The sequence below is a fragment of the Amblyraja radiata genome, chromosome 7, assembly GCF_010909765.2.
Source record: "Amblyraja radiata isolate CabotCenter1 chromosome 7, sAmbRad1.1.pri, whole genome shotgun sequence".
Lineage (NCBI taxonomy): Eukaryota > Metazoa > Chordata > Chondrichthyes > Rajiformes > Rajidae > Amblyraja > Amblyraja radiata.
In genome coordinates, this window is record NC_045962.1 from 30922300 (window position 1) to 30941890 (window position 19591).

The 19591-nt window shown below is 43.6% G+C and overlaps 1 protein-coding gene across 3 annotated transcripts in view; it reads left to right on the forward strand.

The window, feature by feature from the left end:
- Positions 1–19322, forward strand: part of ccdc14 (coiled-coil domain containing 14) — a 40484-nt gene extending 21162 nt beyond the window's left edge. The window contains exons 8-13 of one of the 3 annotated variants that reach the window (XM_033024032.1): positions 7346–7838; positions 8577–8718; positions 9233–9315; positions 12490–12708; positions 12791–12923; positions 17962–19322. In XM_033024032.1, coding sequence (XP_032879923.1) covers positions 7346–7838; positions 8577–8718; positions 9233–9315; positions 12490–12708; positions 12791–12923; positions 17962–18883 — 1992 coding nt within the window. In that variant the 3' untranslated portion in view covers positions 18884–19322. The remainder of the gene's footprint in view (positions 1–7345; positions 7839–8576; positions 8719–9232; positions 9316–12489; positions 12709–12790; positions 12924–17961) is intronic. The other 2 variants (XM_033024033.1, XM_033024034.1) reach the window with 2 other exon arrangements.
- Positions 19323–19591: the final 269 nt, after the last annotated feature.

The window sequence follows — 19591 nt, forward strand, 5'->3', positions numbered from 1 at the left end:
ATATAAAATGCATGTTCCATTGGGTTCAGATCGGGTGATTGACTTGGCCACTCAAGAATTAATCATTTTTTAGCTTTGGAAAAATTCCTTTGTTGCTTTAGCAGTATGTTTGGGATCATTGTCTTGCTGTAGAATGAACCGCTAGCCAATGAGTTTTGAGGCAAATGCTCAGTTTGAACTTGAGCAGATTGGATGCTACTACCATCAGCAGTTGTATCATCAATGAAGATAAGTGAGCCAGTACCTTCAGCAGCCATACATGCCAAGGCCATAACACCCCCACCGCCATGTTTCACAGATAAGGTGGTATGCTTTGGATCTAGGGCATTTCCTTCTCTCCTTCATACTTTGCTCTTGCCATCACTCTGATATAAGTTAATCTTCGTCTCATCTGTCCACAACACCTTTTTCCAGAACAGTGGTTGCTCTTTTAAGTACTTCTTGGCAAACTGTAACCTGGCTATCATATTTATGCAGCTAACCAGTGGTTTGCATCTTGCAGTGTATCCTCTGTATTTATGTTCATGAAGTCTTCTGCGGACAGTGGTCATTGACAAATCCATACCTGACTCCTGAAGAATGTTTTTGATCTGTCGGACAAGTGTTTGAGGTTTTTTTCTTTATTATAGGGAGAATTCTTCTGTCGTCAGCTGTGGAGGTCTTCCTTGGCCTGCCAGTCCCTTTGCGATTAGTAAGCTCACCAGTGCTCTCTTTCTTCTTAGTGATGTTCCAAACAGTTGATTTTGGTAAGCCTAAGGATTGGCTGATGTCTTTAACAGTCTTGTTTCTCAGTCTCATAATGGCTTCTTTGAATTTCATTGGCACAACTTTGGTCCTCATGTTGATAAACAGCAATAAAAGTTTCCAAAGGTGATGGAAAGACTGGAGGAAAGACTAGATGCTCAGAGCTCTCTTACACCTGCATTAAGGAGGCAATTAAACACACATGTGTAGCGGCCTGGACGAGGTCAGGAAAAGGCCAGACGCCAGGCAGGTTCAAACAGTAGTCTTTAATCACACAGCGAACGCACACACACACACCAGGGTCCTCTGGAAACCCCATGGCAGACCAACGCCCCTGTCCCTCAATCGGCAAGGGGGATGATCCAAGGAGTGGCCTACCCCCCAGGGACCGCCGCAGGACTACCCCCAAGTACCAGAGGCATGAAACGGATAGGAGGGCGTACACGGCGGCCAGCCCGGGTGCATATCATGCCCGGCACAGGAACAGGCAACTGACCAACAGGTGCAGGGGACGGAGTAGCCAGAGAAGGAGGTACCCTAGAAGGAGGGCGCCCTCGCTTACGGGGCCGCGCTACCAGCACTGGCTGATCAATGTCAATATGTACTGGCTTCAGCCGTGCAACCGAAACAGTCTAATGCTGACCCCCCATGTCCAGGACGAATGTAGCTGAGCCATGCTCTAGGACTCGGAAGGGACCCTCGTACGGCCGCTGGGGAGGTGTACGATGAGCATCCCTGCGCAGGAAGACAAACTGGCAGTCCTCCAGAGCAGAGGGAATGTGCGGACGGAAAGACCCATGTCGAGACGTGGGCACCGGCGCCAGCTTGCCCACCGTCTGCCGAAGATGTTGTAGAGTGCCCGAAGGCTGCTCCACCTGGCCACGTGCCGGTGGGACGAACTCCCCGGGCACCGTCAACGGAGAGCCATACACCAACTCGGCGGAGGAGGAGGCCAAGTCCTCTTTCGGTGCAGTGCGGATTCCCAGCAAAACCCATGGGAGAGCGTCCACCCAGTCCGGATCATTCAGCCGTGCCTTCAGGGCATCCTTGAGTTGACGGTGAACCCGCTCCACCAGTCCGTTCGCCTTCGGATGATACGCCGTCGTGTGGTGGAGACGAACCCCCAGGAGGCGTGCCATGGCCGACCACAGTTACGACGTGAACTGAGGCCCCCGGTCGGATGTTATGTCCAGTGGCACACAGAACCGGGCGATCCAGTGCACCAAGGCTTGAGCACAAGTGGCCGTTGAAGAATCAGGTAGCGGAATGGCTTCAGGCCACCGTGTGAAGCGGTCCACGACGGTGAATAGATAGGTCATGCCCCCGGACGGCGGCAGCGGCCCCACGATGTTCACGTGAATGTAGTCGAATCGCTGCCGAGGGATGGTGAACTCCTGCTGCATGTCGTTGCACCTGGCGGTCTGGCACGGGATGCAAGTGCGTGCCCAATGTCCAACCTCCTTCCGCAGCCCATGCCACATGAAGCGGGAGGCTACCAGGGCTGTTGTCGCCTGGATGGAGGGTTGCGCAAGCCCAAGGAGCACCTCAAACACCCTGCGCCGCCAGGCGATGGCGACGATGGGTCGCGGAACTCCAGAGGAGACATCGCACAGCAGCGTTGCGCCCCCAGGACCACAGACAATGTCCTCCAACTGCAGGCCCGAAACTGCCGTACGATAGGCGGCCATCTCCTCGTCGACCAGCTGAGCGGCTGCCAGGACGGAATCATTAATACCCTCAGTGACTTGGAGAACCGCGTGAACTGCAGATCGCGATAAGGCGTCGGCCACCCTGTTGTATTTGCCCTCAACGAAACGGGTGGAGGTGGTGTACTCGGACACATACGCCAACTGCCTCTGCTGCCGGGCAGACCACGTGTGTGACACCTTGGCGAATGCGAAGGTTAGCGGCTTGTGATCTGTAAATGCAGTAAAAGGCCTCCCCTCCAGGAAGTAGCGAAAATGGCGTACGGCGAGATACAGGGCAAGGAGCTCGCGGTCGAAAGCGCTGTAACGACGTTGAGCACCATTGGGATGCCTGCTGGATTAGGCAAGTGGCCGCCAGCATCTGTCAACGAGCTGCTCCAACACTGCCCCAACTGCAAACTCAGAAGCGTCTACCATCAGGGCGGTCGGGGCGTCCTCTCGTGGGTGGACGAGCATCGTGGCCTCAGCCAGTGCCTCCTTAGCCCTCTCGAATGCCGCTGTTGCTTCTCCGGACCACTCAACCTCCCTGCGATGACCAGCAATCAGGTGGAAAAGCGGACGCATGACTGCGGCCGCTGCCGGCAAGAAGCGGTGATAAAAGGTGACCATCCCCACGAATTCCTGTAGGCCCTTAACTGTGGTCGGACGGGGGAACCTGCGGGACAGCGTCCACCCTGGCCGGCAGAGGCACCACCCCCCGTGGAGTTACGCAGTGACCGAGGAAGTCGATAGCCTTCACCCCAAAACGGCACTTGGACGAGTTGATGGACAAACCAAAATCGCTGAGGCGCTGACACAGCCGATGGAGATTAATGCAGTGCTCCTGCCGCAAGCAACTGGCCACGAGTATGTCATCCAAGTATACGAATACGAAGTCCAGGCCGCGGCACACACAGTCCATAAGCCGCTGAAAGGCCTGCGCAGCTTTCTTCAAACCAAATGGCATCCGTACAAATTCAAATAGTTCAAATGGCGTTATAATGGCCGTCTTTGTGATATCGTCGGGGTGGACCGGAATTTGGTTGTACCCCTCGCACGAGGTCCACCTTGGAGAACACCGATGCTCCGGCCAGATGGGCATTGGAGTCCTGAATGTGTGGGACCGGGTACCTGTCGGCGACGGTCGCGTCATTCAGGTGACGGTAATCCCCACATGGGCGCCAGCCCCCTCCCGCTTTAGGGACCATGTGGAGCGGTGGAACGCACGCTGCCCATCACCTCCATCAGGCGGAACTCCTCCCGAGCCAGACGAAGCTTGTCTGGCATGAGAAGACACGCACGGGCTTACACAGGCGGGCCAGTAGTAGGAATATGGTGCTCCACCCTGTGCTTGGGGGTGGAGGAGCGGAAGTGGGGTTCAAGGATGTCCGGAAAATCCGCCAGGATGCGCGCAAAAGTCGCATCCACGGACGACAGGGGGCCATCAGGGTGTGTTACGGGATCACCAATGCGGAGGAAGACCGGCTCCAGCGTGACGGAGTGCACCAGGCGCCGCCGCTTGACATCCACGTGCAGTGAATGGGCTCGATGTAAGCCGGCGACCAGCAGCGGCTGGGAAACGTCGGCAATGACGAACTCCCACGAAAAGCAGCTGTGGCCAAAGTTGAGGGAGATGGTGTGAACCCCGTAGGTGCGAATAGCACTCCCGTTCGCCGCGGTGTGGAGGGGGCTCCGTTTGCCCGCACGGATGTCAGCGATGGAGAGAGGAAGAACACTCACTTCCGCACCAGTGTCCACGAGGAAACGACCTCCAGTGTGGCGATCCCAGGCGAAGACGCGATGAGTATTGCTGGCCGCCGAAGGAATCACTGACGACCGACCCCTTCGTTTCACGGGATTTAACAGGGTGGGCGATATTGCCAGGCTGCAGCTCCCCAGTGACGATAGTAATAGCACCAAACCCCTTTGCTGGCGTCTGGTGGAACTGCAAGTGAATTTGGTTTGGTTGAACGCCAGCGACCTCTGCTGGCATTGGGTGGAACTGCAGGCAGGCCGTGATGAAAAGACGTGCCTGCAGTGGAATGCCCAATGGCGGCCGGACTGGGAGCAGCGGAGACGCGGTGGATAGCGGCCCCGACCTGTTCTGACCCTCCAAACGCCGCGGGAAGGACGGTCAACGCTTCCAGGTCCCGCTGGCGAGACATCCACAGCTCGTCGGCCTGCTCGCCCAGTGCCTGCATGTCGGTAAAGGGATCTCTGGCGAGCTGCAGGTGGATGTCGGGCGGGAGCTGCTGCAGGTAAGCAAATTTAAATAAGAAACGAGGTTCTTGGTCCCGCATTAGGGTGAGCATGTCCTCCAGGAGGGCAGATGACCGGCGGTCGCCCAGGCCGTCCATTCGGAGACTCCGAGCATGCCCGCTCAGATTCACCAAACCTCCTGATAATGAATTCCTTCAGGCCCCTATATTTGTTAGTGAACGGGGGGGCTTTAAGGAAAGGCTTAACTCGCCTCGCAGTCGCTTGGTCAAGCGTGGTGACCACGTAAAAGTATTTTGTTTCATCCGCTGTTATCCCTCGCACAGCAAATTGTGCCTCTGCCTGCTGGAACCAGATGTCAGGCTCTTCGGTCCACAGAGTAGGGAGTTTAAGTGCAACGGTGTTGCTATCCATCACGACGTGTGATGAATGGCGGGGTCACCAGTTGTAGTGGCCTGGACGAGGTCAGGAAAAGGCCAGATGCCCGGCAGGTTCAAACAGTAGTCTTTAATGACACAGAGAGCGCACACACACACACCAGGGTCCTCTGGAAAACCCGTGGCAGACCAATGCCCCTGTCCCTCAATCGGCGAGGGGGATGATCCAAGGAGTGGCCTACCCCCCAGGGACCGCCACACATGAGCAATTACAAATGCCTGTGAAGCCATGTGTCCCAAATATTATGGTGCCCTGAAATGGGGAGGGGGGACTATGTACAAACACAGCTGTAATTTCTACATGGTAAAACCAAAATGTATAAAAATACCCTTTAATAAAATCTGACAACGTGCACTTTAACCACATGTGATTTTTTTAAATCACAAATCTCAAATTGTGGAGTACAAAGGCAAGTAAATAAATGATGGGTCTTTGTCCCAAACATTATAGAGGGCACTGCAATTACATTATTACACATTTTTTAGTTCATAACATCTGTGACATTGTAATGTAACTGAGTCTTAGTGCATATACAAGCTCCTTGGACTGACAATGTGAATTTTAACATCTACTTTTAAAAAAACGTACACAATAATTTAAGAATAGGTTATTTGACTAGCTGGACACGTGTATAGTCTGCATGTATAGTCTAAAGAAGGGTTTCGGCCCGAAACGTTGCCTATTTCCTTTGCTCCTAAGATGCTGCTGCACCCGCTGAGTTTCTACAGCACTTTTGTCTACATTTGTATAGTCTGCCATCCTGTTTTTTGTTTTCTACTTCTTTTTTCGCACTCTGACATTTCATCTTCATTTTCCATTTGCACATTTTCAGATTTCTTTGATTATCCAGATCTTTATTTCCTATTTTTTAAGTGTATGTTCCCTCATATTTTCCTTTAAGCAGTATCTGCTTAGCACCATCCAGTGGCAAATATTAAGTAGCACAGGAACAAAGTGTTGACATTTCCTTTGTGCAGTGGTCACTGTACAGCTGCATTAGTTTAAAGATCATCTGTCTAACTGTTAAAAAGTTTGTGGGACAGATTATTCTGTAATTTAAACAAATCAGATTTTTCAAATCTTCTTAAATTTATTTTTCATCTACTGAATTTGTCATATGGTCTTATTATTCCTGGTGCACTATGCATTTTTAAATTCTAATAACTTTCATATTTTGTGGATCACTCCCCTAATTGTGTTACTTTTAGTATGTGGAAATACTCTGAGACTAATCAATGTTTTTGCTTGTCGTGATGCCCAAAATTGTGGTTTAACTGGTAATTTACAGAAAATAAAACCATAATCCATGAACATTTGCTGAATATCTGAAGCAAAAAGCATAAGAGTAATATCATTCACATTAAGGCAATATTTATAATGTAGGAAAGTTAAAATTTTAAGTGCAGCACTCATCAAAACCACTGACAGTATTAAATAAAGCTATTCTGCTGCTCAAGAGTGCATTTACAATTATGTTTCTGTTATTGATCTTGGTTAATAGAAAATTATTTGACATTTTTTGTCAAACAGGCACAAGCCCAGTGGTCTGGGCCCACTAATAAATATTTGAATGAACTGTTAATGTTTCTACAAGCAGCTCTATGTTAGGAAATAACAAAGAACCGCACATGCTGGTTCATGCCGAAGATAGACACAAAATGCTAGAATAACTCAACGGGAAGGCAGCATCTATGGAGAAAATGGATCTGCGACATTTCAGGTTGGGGTTGTTCTTCACGCTGATTGTAGTAGAGAATGCGGGAGAAAGAACTGGAAGCGAAAAGAGGCAGGACAATTCACAGCCAACAACAGATGACCTTAACCGAAAGGGTTCCCTGATAGGCAGATTGTTGGATAAAGATTAGATATGGAAGCAGGTGTGAACCCAAGAGGAATACACAGTTGCAAACTGTGAAGCTAGTTAACAGGCTTTTAGTTGGGGGGGGGGGGGGGGGAGAGAAAATGGTGCAAGGTCAGCCAAGGTTCAGAGGAAGCGAATGGGGAGGGGGGGGGGGTGGAAATTATTTTTTTATGTTAGGAGGATTATTTTATCGCTCTTTCCCATTTAGCAATAGCCGCTGATAGATTCTACATAGAGGAAGGGCAGCATCAGATGGTCAATCTTTACTGCAGAAGTGCCCCTCTTTTTAAGTTATTAAATAATTGTAACTATAATTCCTATAAAAACAAACTGCTTTCATGATCACCATCTTGCTCAGTCATTTCAATCACATTTTAATTTTCCTTTTTTCTTGCTGCAGAATATTTCCAGTGACACCTATAATCCACCAGTTTCTCATGAAGGATTGAACTATTTGCCAGTATATTCTGCTCCAGCTACCCTTGCCCCTGCTGTGCCCACATCTGTTTTGGCTCATCTTGTTTGTGATGGCGGTGGAAGCCACAGCTTGAGAAACCAAGGTCTACATCAAAGGAAGGAACTAGAACAGCCAAAGTGTACCCAATGCTCCAAAACCCAAGCAGAGCAGCAAGGGAAAGAGCCTCATCACGAGGGTTGGAAAACACAGACGCAATCACAAGGGATTAACAAATTGGACATTGAGCACGTTGAAGGAAATGCCGCTGAAGAAATTCACATCAATTTACTGGATGTTACACCCGTAAAGGACACCATTGGCCAGTGCAATCCTGTCAAACGTGCAAAGTCAAAGAAACCAAGTCCTGACAAAGCAGGGAAGGGTAAAACTGCCAGACATCTTCTGAGTGAACTTAAGGTTCTTATTGCTGATCAAGGTAATTACAGCAAATATTTTAATTAACATTTTGAGAAGTCAAGTACGTATTAGTTATCCAATATATCCTCTCGCTGTGTTTGATTACAAATGTGAAATTTTATTTGTTTCAAAGGAATAAGATGAATTTCTTAACAGTGAGCTGGTATGGTTACAGTGCTCGGTTTCATAACATGAGAACACTTTTTGCATAGTATGGGCTGAATTGGTTATTCCCATTGGGAATTATAGAACCACTTAAAAGTTACTTTGGAAACTGACAACAAAAAAGAAAGCTGACTTGTAAGCAAAAAAATGCAAAGTGCTGGAGAAACTCCGCTTGTCCGGCAGAAGAACATGATGGGCGACATTTCGGGTCGGGACCCTTCTTCAGACTGACTGTAGTAGCAGGGAGAAAGCTGGAAGAGAGGTGGGGATGGTGCACATCAATGGAAGAGAAGAGGCAGGAAAAAAGTGAAGGAGGTTTTTTATGGTTATTTCTCTGAAATTTGGGAATGCTGTTCGGTCAGCTAGTCAAGTGGAATATGGGGTGCTGTTCCTCCAGTTTGCATATGGCCTCATTCTGGCAATGGACGAGGCCCAGGCCAAAAAGGTCAGTATAGTAATGGGAAGGGAGTTAGAATGTTTCGCAACTGGGAGATCCAGCAGGCCTTGGTGGACTGAGCGCAAGTAGTCAGTGATAAATAGTGATGCAAAGTAATATACCAAGATTTTTAAAATACTGTGTTTCTATTCATAGATAACTCTGAAGTTCTCAGGTTGATAATAGAGCTCGAGGATAGTATCTCTGTACTCCCAACTGTGATTGGAAGCACTAACGTAGAAGCAGAAGTAGCTATGAGTCTTCAGCCGCTACGCAGTGAGAATTCACAGCTTCGCAGGTCAGTAGTATTTCATTTCTAATGTCTACTTCGCACTTAATTTTTCTTAAGTCTAATCAAAATGAGAGCCCAATGAAGAATTACAGGCAACCAACATTTCAAGATTCAAAATAAGGAGTGTTTCTAAATAAATGCGGTATATTCAAATAATTGTATGGTTTCTGTTCATCCTTTGTGAGAGGGTGAGAGAGAAAAATGTAAACATTCAAACATTCTGTAAATTTACACCCTGATACCATTTTAAATTCTGTCTTTACTTTTGTCTACAATAGAATAGATAGAATAGAATAGAATACTTTATTGTCACAGTGAAATTCTTTGCTTGCATACCTTGCCATAATACACCACTGTTTTTGGGTTATTGGAAATTTAAAAGACAAAAGTGAGAAAATTGAATTTCTCTAATCAGGAAACCTTTAGCTGTTGTTTAGGGCACCTTAGTTTTGGTAAACATTGGTAGATTTGATATTTTTTTAAGTTCCCAAATTACATTGTTGTGTCTTAAATTTTGTAGACGGTTAAGAATAGTAAACCAACAACTTCGGGAACGAGAAAAAGCTGAAAAAGATTCGCGATCTACAGGTTGCAACTTTGAAGGTATCTGATTTTGCAAATAAAATGTGCATTATTCATTACAGTCAAAATCTCTGTGCTGAAACCCAGTTAAGATATAATTTTAAAAGGAAATCTTGGTTAGTTTTAAAATACTGCTAAAAATAAACGTAACATGGCAAAGGGTGGTGGGTGTATGGAACGAGCTGCCAGAGGAGGTAGTTGAGGCATGTACTTTTGCAATGTTTTAGAAACATTTAGGTACATGGATAGGACAGGTTTAGACTGATATGGGCCAAACACATGTAAGTGGGACATGTGGGCAAGTTAGGCCAAAGGGCCTGTTTTCACACTGTAACATCTTCTGACTCTAATAAATGATAGTTGTTTTCTTGGTAATTTGTTTGTTTCTCATTAACCTTGTTCCATCAAAGTTATTTCTTAAATTGGTCACTTGTCTTAATCACCTACGACTGTGAAAGCAAATATTGCTGTAAGGATGATCCTAAACACATGCAAAATCAAAAGCTTTAGAAGTCTTTTAGCCCATTCAATCGTCATTGGGTGGTTATACCTTACTAACATAAAGTGTGGGAACTGCCAAGAATTGTAGATTATTATAATGATTTAATGGTATGTAGGAATTCAGTTATTATGTTTATATTACTGACTCAATTCTGGTACTTTTGATAAATCATTGGCAGAATATGGTATTTTTAGTTGTTAATGTGGTTTGGCCCGGTCTCGGCTCAATCCAGTGTCGGGTCAGGTCGCTCAGGTCCTTGGTTCCTCTGCCTGCCTCTCTCTGCCCGCCTCTCTCTCTCTCTCTCTCTCTCTCTCTCTCTATCTCTCTCTCTCTCCTCTCCCCCTCTCTCTCTCTCTCTGCCCCCCTCTCTCTCTCTGCCACTCTCTTTCTCTGCCCCCCTCTCTCTCTCTGCCCCTCTCTCTGTCTCTGCCCTCTCTCTCTACTCCCCTCCCTCTCTAACCACGCCTGTGAGTTGGGGGGCTATGCGTGAGTGCATAGGGTGGGGGATGGGGTGAAAGGAGCGAATGAATAATAATATAATATCAAGGGGGGTGGTTAGAGTGTGCGTGTGTGACGCCGCAGGCCGCCCGCGACCACGCATTGAGGGGACGGGACCCAACGGGTCCCACTTGGTCTAGTTAATAATTAAAATGAAAACTTCAAATCCTTTCCATCTACTGGAAGAAAAGTACACATAACTTTTCTGAGAATTTGCAGTTGAATTAACAACAATTATATTTGAGACCATATTTAATCATTTGTATATCGGTAAGTTTAATCTTTTAGACTTTATGAAGATTTGGTTAATTCAGTCAACCCTTTTCTTATTTCCATTAAACAGGGTATGTATTCACTTGAGCTGGCATGTAATCTGCTACCACTGCTTTTCTTTAGTGTAGTTTTTCATGACAATACAATCTATTTTGTATATTTTTCAAAATATTTCTACTGATTGCTATATTTCCACAGTGAACAACTTGATGGCAGAGTTATGGATAATAAACAGTAATCCAAGTTCAGTTGTAATAAAAAGGAACTACAGATGCTGGTTTATATCAAAGTTAAGCACAAAATGCTGGAGTAATCAGAGGGTCAGGCAGCTTCTCTGGAGAACATGGTTCAGTGACGTTTCGGATCAGGACCCTTCTTCAGACTGCTTTTGATAGCTTGATTGCACTCTTACATAGAAACATAGAAAATAGGTGCAGGAGGACACTTGGTCCTTCAAGCCAGCACCGCCATTTATTGTCATCATTGCTGATTATCCACAATCAGTAATCCGTGCCTGCCTTCTCCCCATATCCCTTGATTCCGCTAGCTCCTAGAGCTCTTTCTAACTCTCTTTTAAATTCATCCAGTGAATTGGCCTCCACTTCCTTCTGTGGCAGAGAATTCCACAAATTCACAACTCTCTGGGTGAAAAAGTTTTTTCTCATCTCCGTTTTAAATGGCCTCCCCTTAGACTGTGGCCCCTGGTTCTGGACTCTCCCAACATTGGGAACATTTTTCCTGCATCTAACTTGTCCAGTCCTTTTATAATTTTATACATTTCTGTAAGATCCCTTCTCATCCTTCTAAATTCCAGTGAATACAAGCCCAGTCTTTCCAATCTTTCCTCATATGACAGTCCCGCCATACCGGGGATTAACCTCTTGAACCTACGGTGTGCTGCCTCAATAGCAAGGATGTCCTTCCTCAAATTGGGAGACCAAAACTGCACACAATACTCCAGATGTGGTCTCACCAGGGCCCTGTACAACTGCAGAAGGACCTCTTTACTCCTATACTGAAATCCTCTCGTTATGAAGGCCAACGTGTCATTAGCTTTCTTCACTACCTGCTGTACTTGCATGTTTACTTTCAATGACTGGTGTCCAAGGACACCCAGGTCTCGTTGCACTCTTCTAGACATTGGTTGTTTAGAACAAAGTGGCCTTTTCAAAATATATTTTCCTAACAGCTGCACTTTGATCTTAGAAAAAGACACAAAGTGCTGGACTAACAGCGGGTCAGGCAGCATCTATGGAAATAATGGACAAGTGGCATTTCGGGCAGAGAAACATCACGTCCATTTTCTCCAGAGTTGCTGCCTGACCCGCTAAGTTACTCCAGCATTTTGTGTCTATCTTTAGTAACCTAAGTTCAGTTATTTTATCATTCCATATGGTGCACAGAGTTGATTAAGTAATAATGCCCACAGGATGTTGGATTCGTACTTTTTAAAAACAATTGCAGAAATATTTGTAAAAGGGAAACGATAAATTGGAATAGTCTGGTATCAATCAATATTACACCTTGTTTATTCAATTTGTTGCTTTGATTTTAACACTTAATAAATGCCTTTGGAAATGATAGGATGTTGATTCACTGTCATCCATTCATGCTATCCCAAGCATCACCCGATTTCCTTTTGCATTCATTGGTTCCAAAATGAACTTCTTAATCTACTGTGGACGGCTTGATTGTAATCGTGAATAGTCTTTCCGCTGACTGGTTAGCACACAAATAAAAGCTTTTCATTGTACCTCGGTACATTTGACAATAAACTAATTTGCTGTGCCAGCCAATAAGATAAGGACTGATCCTTTATTTCAAGACCACTTCCTAGTAGTAGCTATTACTTCCCCTAATATTCTTTTTTTAAACTGTATAGCACCAAAATAGGCCAGTTTTACCCTCTGTCTCGTTTACAGTGGTCTCCCTGCAGTCCATGAATACAACATTGCAGGCCCAGCTGAGAGAGTCATTGAAAGGGCTTGAGTCTTTGCAAAAGAAAAACGAAGAGCTGCTGAATGTGATAAGCAGTCAAAGAGAGCAGAACAATCAATTACTCCGGCAGATGCAAGGGAAAGAACAGGATTTGTTCCAGAGCAGACAACCGTGTGAGATGGACACATCTCGAGTGAAGATGGGTAGGTCAGAAATATTTTGGTTACAGTTCTCTGAATGTGAGCAGAAGTGAGACCTTTATTTTCATTGGTTCTCCTCCTCCAGAAGTCGATGAAGCTTTAACGAAAATGAGAAAGATTCAGCTAAAACTGGAAGCCGCGGAGAAAGAAAATCAAATCTTGGAAATAACACTCCGTCAACGTGATGCGGAAGTGAACAGGTTGCGCGAATTAACCAGGTAATCCATTTGAATTGTATTTGATTACAGGATGAAAGTATTTGATTTTTCTGCTCAATGTGGTTGGATAAATTAATATTAATATTAGTATTAGTGCAACAAAGAATATTCTTGGTGGAGAGGCAATAACAAAGAGTTATACTTATAATAACTACAAGGGTTATTTTTACGATATAAATCGACACAAGTCTGCTAATCCCAACGTTGGTAATTCCTCTCAAATAACTGTTCATTAGTATTAACTGTGGCACCAGTAAATGGCAGGTTTAAATTTAAGCATAGACTGCCTTTTAATTATTAACAACTGCACAGGATTTTACAGTATGCTGTATCTTATTTCATTGCAGGATGAAAGAATTAGATTTTTGTTCTCAATATTTGAAATATAAATTTAGGCATTATCCAGTTTCATTTTTGGGACCACTCCACATTAGACACATATTGAATGCCACAGATGGTACTCCTAATCCATCGGGCATTATCACATGAAACCTTCTTTACTATTTCCACAATTTCCCATTTGGAGGATTGCCAGAGTTAAACGTTTATTTAAACCAAGTCAATGGCAAGCTGACAATGCACCCTGCAGTATTCTACCTTGTAGTGTTCACATTTGTGTAAACTTTAAAATTAAGTTTTGAACATATATTTAGTGAATGATGTTGGTAATTATAATTGGTTGAGCTTTGGCTCTGAGCAACTAAGATGAATGTAGTGAAAACCCACCTTGTAAGAATGTTTGAGTGAAATTAAGTTTGACTTGTCTCTACAATTCAGTCATTAAGGTGGGACTTGGAAGGTCACACTGCTGTTAATTAGCGATTATTGTAGTTGGCCAGACATCCTTTTGAGTGCTGTTCAAGCAATTATAATTTTCAAGCATCGTAAGAAGTTAGCAAGAATTACATTGAATAGTAGGATTAAACACTTTGAGAAAAGATAGCAAAAGATTTATTTTATATTATTAAAATATAGTTGAGATAAATATATCTGATTGCTAGGACCTCTAATCTTTATAATCCAAGAACAAAGACAATGTTAGAGGGAGCATGAAAGAGTTTAGACTGTTATTTTATGTAGCTGAAGTTACTCTTAACTAACTGCCAGAACATCTCGTAATCCATGTGGGTAGCTTCCAACACAGCCATATGAACATTGTATTTACCAATTTCAGTAGCCAACACCAGTGATGTTCTTCTCACACTCACTTATCCACCTGGCATTCTTGAACATTTTAACTTTCACCTCCCATATTGACCTCTCTGTCCTGTATCCCTCTCCATTGCCAGAGTGAGGTCACATGCACACTGGAGGAACAACATCTCGTATCCCACTTGGGTACTTTACTACCTAACGGTATGAATATTGAATATTCCAATTTTGGGTAACTAACCTACAAACAACGTTTTCTCACCCCCCACCCCCCATTTTCCCCTCCTTCTTTCCTGTGCCCCACCTGGATTTGCACTAATTTCTCCCCTTCCACATATTCCTTCCTCTAGTTTCGTAGTTCTCACTTCTATTGTTAGCTCATTTGTCTTTTCATCTATTTTCATGATTGTCCAAACATCTGCCTATCAAAAACCCTCCTTCCCTATATCCACCAATTACCAGACGTTGTCCTCCCTCCCCCCACCACAACAAGTATGAAGATGGGTCCTGACACAAAACATCACCTATCCATGTTATTCAGAGATGCTGCCTGACTGCCGAGGACTTTATTGTTTTCCACAAACCTGTACCTGCAGTTCCTTATGTCTATAGTTTTTCTCCCTTTGTTCACCTTTCCCATTCCCTTCCCTCATCTGCTTCTCATCCCCTCTCCATCTGGTCCTACCCCAATCCCACCTAGTTCTATCTGCCCTTTATCTCTGTCCTATTGCTATACACTAACTCTTTCCTCATAGTCCCAATGAAAGGGTCCCAACCCAAATTGTTGACTCCACAGATGCTGCATAACCTGCTGAATTAGTCATATAAGTAAGTTCTTCCACCGTTCTGCCATTCTCTCCATCGTTTCCACCAGCTTTCTGCCAGAGCAATTCACTGGCTTCACCTCCTACCCTTTTCTCTTTTGCCTTACACATCTTTCTTTACTATATGTTTATCCTATTCCTTCTTGAAGCCACAAAAGTTCCTGCCTTCACATCTGGAGGCCGTGCACTCCAGATGCCACTCACGCAATGTATGAATAATACTTCCTTGTGTCAGTTTTGATCATCTTCCCATTTATTATTTATCTGTGACTGCTAGTCCTCAACCTTTCCACTGATGGGAAATACATCCCACCATCCATTATGTCCACAAACCTCTATTTTACAAGCTTCTCCAATCTGCAGTTTCCCTTCTCAAAAGAAAAACAGTTCCATCTTCTCTAATCTATTCCTACTCCACATGGCCTACCGTAGTCCCTCAATCCCAGAACCATTCATGTCACTCTTTTCTGGACCTTCACATCCTTCTTTCAATTTGAACACAATACACCAGCTGAGGTCAGACCTGTATTTTGGGAAAGTTCAATATGACTTTTTCTTTTTATATCCTATACTGCAATTGATAAAGCCTTGATTTATTGGCTGCTTTCTCAATCTGGTCTACCACTTTCAATGACTAATATACCAAATCTTCCAGAACCCTCCACTGCTGCATTCCTTTGCAATACTATCCCCTACTCCTGATTGTCTCTATTCATCCTTCCTACTAAAATACACCACCTCCTGTTTCTCCACATAAAACTTCAGGTGACACTCAGCCAGCATCTGCAGTTCCTTGTTATTCCAATTCCTTGCCTTCTTCACAATTCATAATTCTATCTCTGCAAATTTAGAAATTGTGGCTTGCATCCCCAAATCTGGATCATTCATATGGATTACAACAATGGCCCAAACACTAATCCTTGTGGGATGCCACAATTCACCTTGCAGTTCAAAAGTATAATCTGGTAGTTGCTTCAGCACTAACCTCCAGCCAGAGAGTTTAGTTCTGGAGTTATTTTACTACTGGTGTGCACGATTATGACTTACGGCTGCAGGTTGTATCTTCCCTTTTTCCTGCTTAAGGGAGAGGATGAGATATTGAAGACAGACACAAAAGGCTGGAGTAACTCAGTGGGTTAGGCAGCTCCTCTGGAGATAACATTTCAGGTTGAGACCCTTCTTCAGGCCCAATGTTATTGATTTAATTTTGGAATAATGAAACGCAAATACTATAACATGGGCAATAAGAAAATAAGTGATAATTTATTGTTATTTCTACACAGTAAGCTTTGATTTATGAATTTGCTTTAATGTTCATTGTGCATTATGGCCAAGCAGTTCCTGTGATTATCCCTCCGGCTCCTAAACATTCTATCAACCATCAAAATGGTGTCGGGTACAAGAAAGAAACGCAGGTGTTATTTTGGACTTTGTTCTCAAGTGTAGTGTCTCAAATCCAGTAAACTAAATTTTGATGTTTCCTTGGAAAGTAATCTTGCTTGGAGAGCTGTCATTCCTGACATGAGGAGGATAGACAGCAATCAGAGAAAACATTAAATGTTGGTGCTGCTTCCCTTATGTACCTGAGAGTTTTGGTTAAATAATACACGGGTGGTGGTGCTGTGTGATGAGAGCCATTTTCACTTTCAAATGTAATAGGTTTTTTTTGTGGCTCTTCAGGATTGAATTCTGCATTTGCTGCTTTTGCCTTCTCAGATTTTCAGGAAGCATAATGAAGTTGAAGTCAAGATCTAATTAATTAGAGCATGCTTTAATGTTTCTATTTGACCATAATTAGTTTAAGCACTTTTTAGTTTTCTCACACTAAATGAGAAATCCATAGTGTCCATCCTGATAAGTGGTAAATTTATAGAGTGATACAACACAGCAACAGACCCTTCGGCCCACCTTGCCCATGCAGACCAAGGTGCCCCATCTACATTAGTCTCACCTGCCTATCTTTGGCCAATATCACTCTAAACCTTTCCTATCCATGTAGCTGTCCAAATTTATTTTAAATGTCAGTACATTTAAGTTATTGGATTAACAATCTTGAGACGTGTTTAAGTCCCACCATGGCAGCTGTGGCATTTAATTTCAAATCGGTTATCTTAAATTTACAAAATAAATTCCTAATGATGACTATAAAATATCAGATTGTTGTTTCTAAATGCACATTATCTGTTTTACTAATATCTTTCACGGGACATAATTTGCCATTTTTCCACTCAAAACCATATTGGTGACTTATTTGTGACTCGAAACCGTCCCTTGCCGTTTTCTGAAATGACAGGCCATTTAGTTCACCAACAGGCATGTTGGCATTGTCAGCAACATCCAGACCCCAAAATGTAAGTAAAGATTATTAGGGCAGATCAACGCTCAACAAATTCTTGATTCATTTCTGTTCTCTGCATCAGGACAAACTTTGATCTGATTGGAGCAGCTGACTCATACTTTGCGTGGTTAAGAAGAGTGTCTTATTGACCAAACCTTTATCAAATATTAAACAAATACAGAACAAGTCCATGAATTCAAGCTTGCTTTCCAATTGATTTTTCTGAAAGAGCTTGCAGGAGAATTCTCTACAAAAGTATTGTTTGGTTTTGTGCAGTAAGAGGTTTATCACATTTGAGTTATAATCTTTGTATACTTTTCATACCATTTGTTTGACTATAAATTTACTTTAGACTTTAGAGATACAGCACAGTATCAGTCCCTTCGGCCTACCAAGTTCACGCCGACCAGCGATCACCCCGTACACTCACACTATCCTATGCACTAGGGATAATTTATAATTTTACCAAGCCAATTAGCCTACAAACTGTCGATCTTTGGAGTGTGGGAGGAAACTGGAGCACCTGGAGAAAACCCATGCAGTTACAGGGAGCACGTACAAACTCCATGCAGACAGCATCCGTAGTCAGGATCGAACCTGTCTCTGGCGCTGTAAGGCAGCAGCTCTACCACAAAGCCGCCCCATATTTTGATTGTGTGATATAATATTTTACACTTGATGGGAAACAGTAATCAATTGTTTATATGGTTTGGCTGTTCAACAGAACTTTGCAAGGCAGTATGGAAAGACTTCTCAATGACCTTAGTATGGATTTTGTGACACCCAAATCCAAACTGACCAGAAACAACCTTCAGGAATATGAAAAGCATCTGCAAGATGATCCAGGTTTGAGCTCCGTGACAGCTTATCTTAAAAATCTGAACATCAATTCTGTACAAGACGCACATGCTTCATCATTGCTGTTTAAAGTACCTGAATGTGAACAACCTGTGTCAACCAGAATATATCAAAATAATGGCATGTCAGAAAAGTCTTCACCCTCAGGTTTTTCTAGGTACAGTGTACAGACTGAATATCATGATGTTAAGAATGAAGACTCCAAGCTGGATGAAACCACTTACATTCCATTAGCAGGCAATGCCTGCAAGCAAGAAAAAGAACCAGCGAGGAGAGAATGTATACCAGTGCAATCATATACTAGATTAAATGCGTTGCCTTACGATAGTGGAAATTCATGTAATGGATTGATAGTAATGCCACATCCACTGGATGAGTTGGAAAAGCCACAAAAGGTGGTGTTTGAGGAAATACCCGTTACTGATAGGTTGAAGGAAACGATGGTACCAAGCGATTATTCATCAGAAACTGGAGTGTCAGAAAATAATCACATCCCGCTGAGGCCTTTGGACACTGTTGTACATCTTCCCAAATCCAATTTAGATCTGTGTACCACACCAACATTGAGAAATGAGCCACAATTACAGATTGACACTGTTTCAGTAGTAGATTCAAGTTTCTTAAGTTTTGATTATAGATATCTAAAATCTAATTGCAGCACGTCATCGGTTTCTTCGTTTAATTCCAGGGATGAGCAAAATTTCAGGAACAGCTTAGCAGCATTAGATGCTAATATTGCAAGACTACAAAAGAGCTTACAGGCAGATTTTGAAATAAATCGACCTTAAAATATTTAGTATCATTGACGTGTATATTTATGTCATGAATGCCGCTTGTATCAGGCAGGGGTTTTTTTTTAATGTTTTTAGTTCTGCAATCATGAATGTGGTTTTGTGGGATTTTTCTAATTATATTTTGAAGTCAGAAAATCTGAATCCTTAATGATTTTTCAAATTGAGTCAAAGGTTTACAGCGAGTTCTCTAAGATATTTCTAACTCCTCCCAAAAAATGTCGCTACAATGATGGAACTGTTAGCATTCACCATTATTTCCAAATGTATGCTGGAGTGCAGTTTAATATGGAAATCAAAATATTACGCCCAGTAATTCTCTGCAAAATTAGATTGTCTAATTGCTTCAGGTATTAATAAACTTGCTTGGAATGTATGTGTTCTAATACTTGAGATATACAGACCTTTTTAAAATAAAAATGACAAATTAACTGAATGGATATTAAATGTCATTCAATGTAAAAATTGCTTCCTTAATTTGTGGCCTGCATTAAACCTGCAGCACATGATGGCACTGTGATGCAGCAGGTAGAGCTGCTGCCTCAGACCCAGACACCTGGATTCAATACTAACCTTGAGTGCTGTCTGTGTGGAGTTTGCACGTTCTCCCTGCGACATTGAGTTTCCTCTGGGTGCACTGGCTTCCTCTCGCACCCCAAAGACTTGCGGGTTTAGATTACATGGCCTCTGTAAATTGCTGCTGGT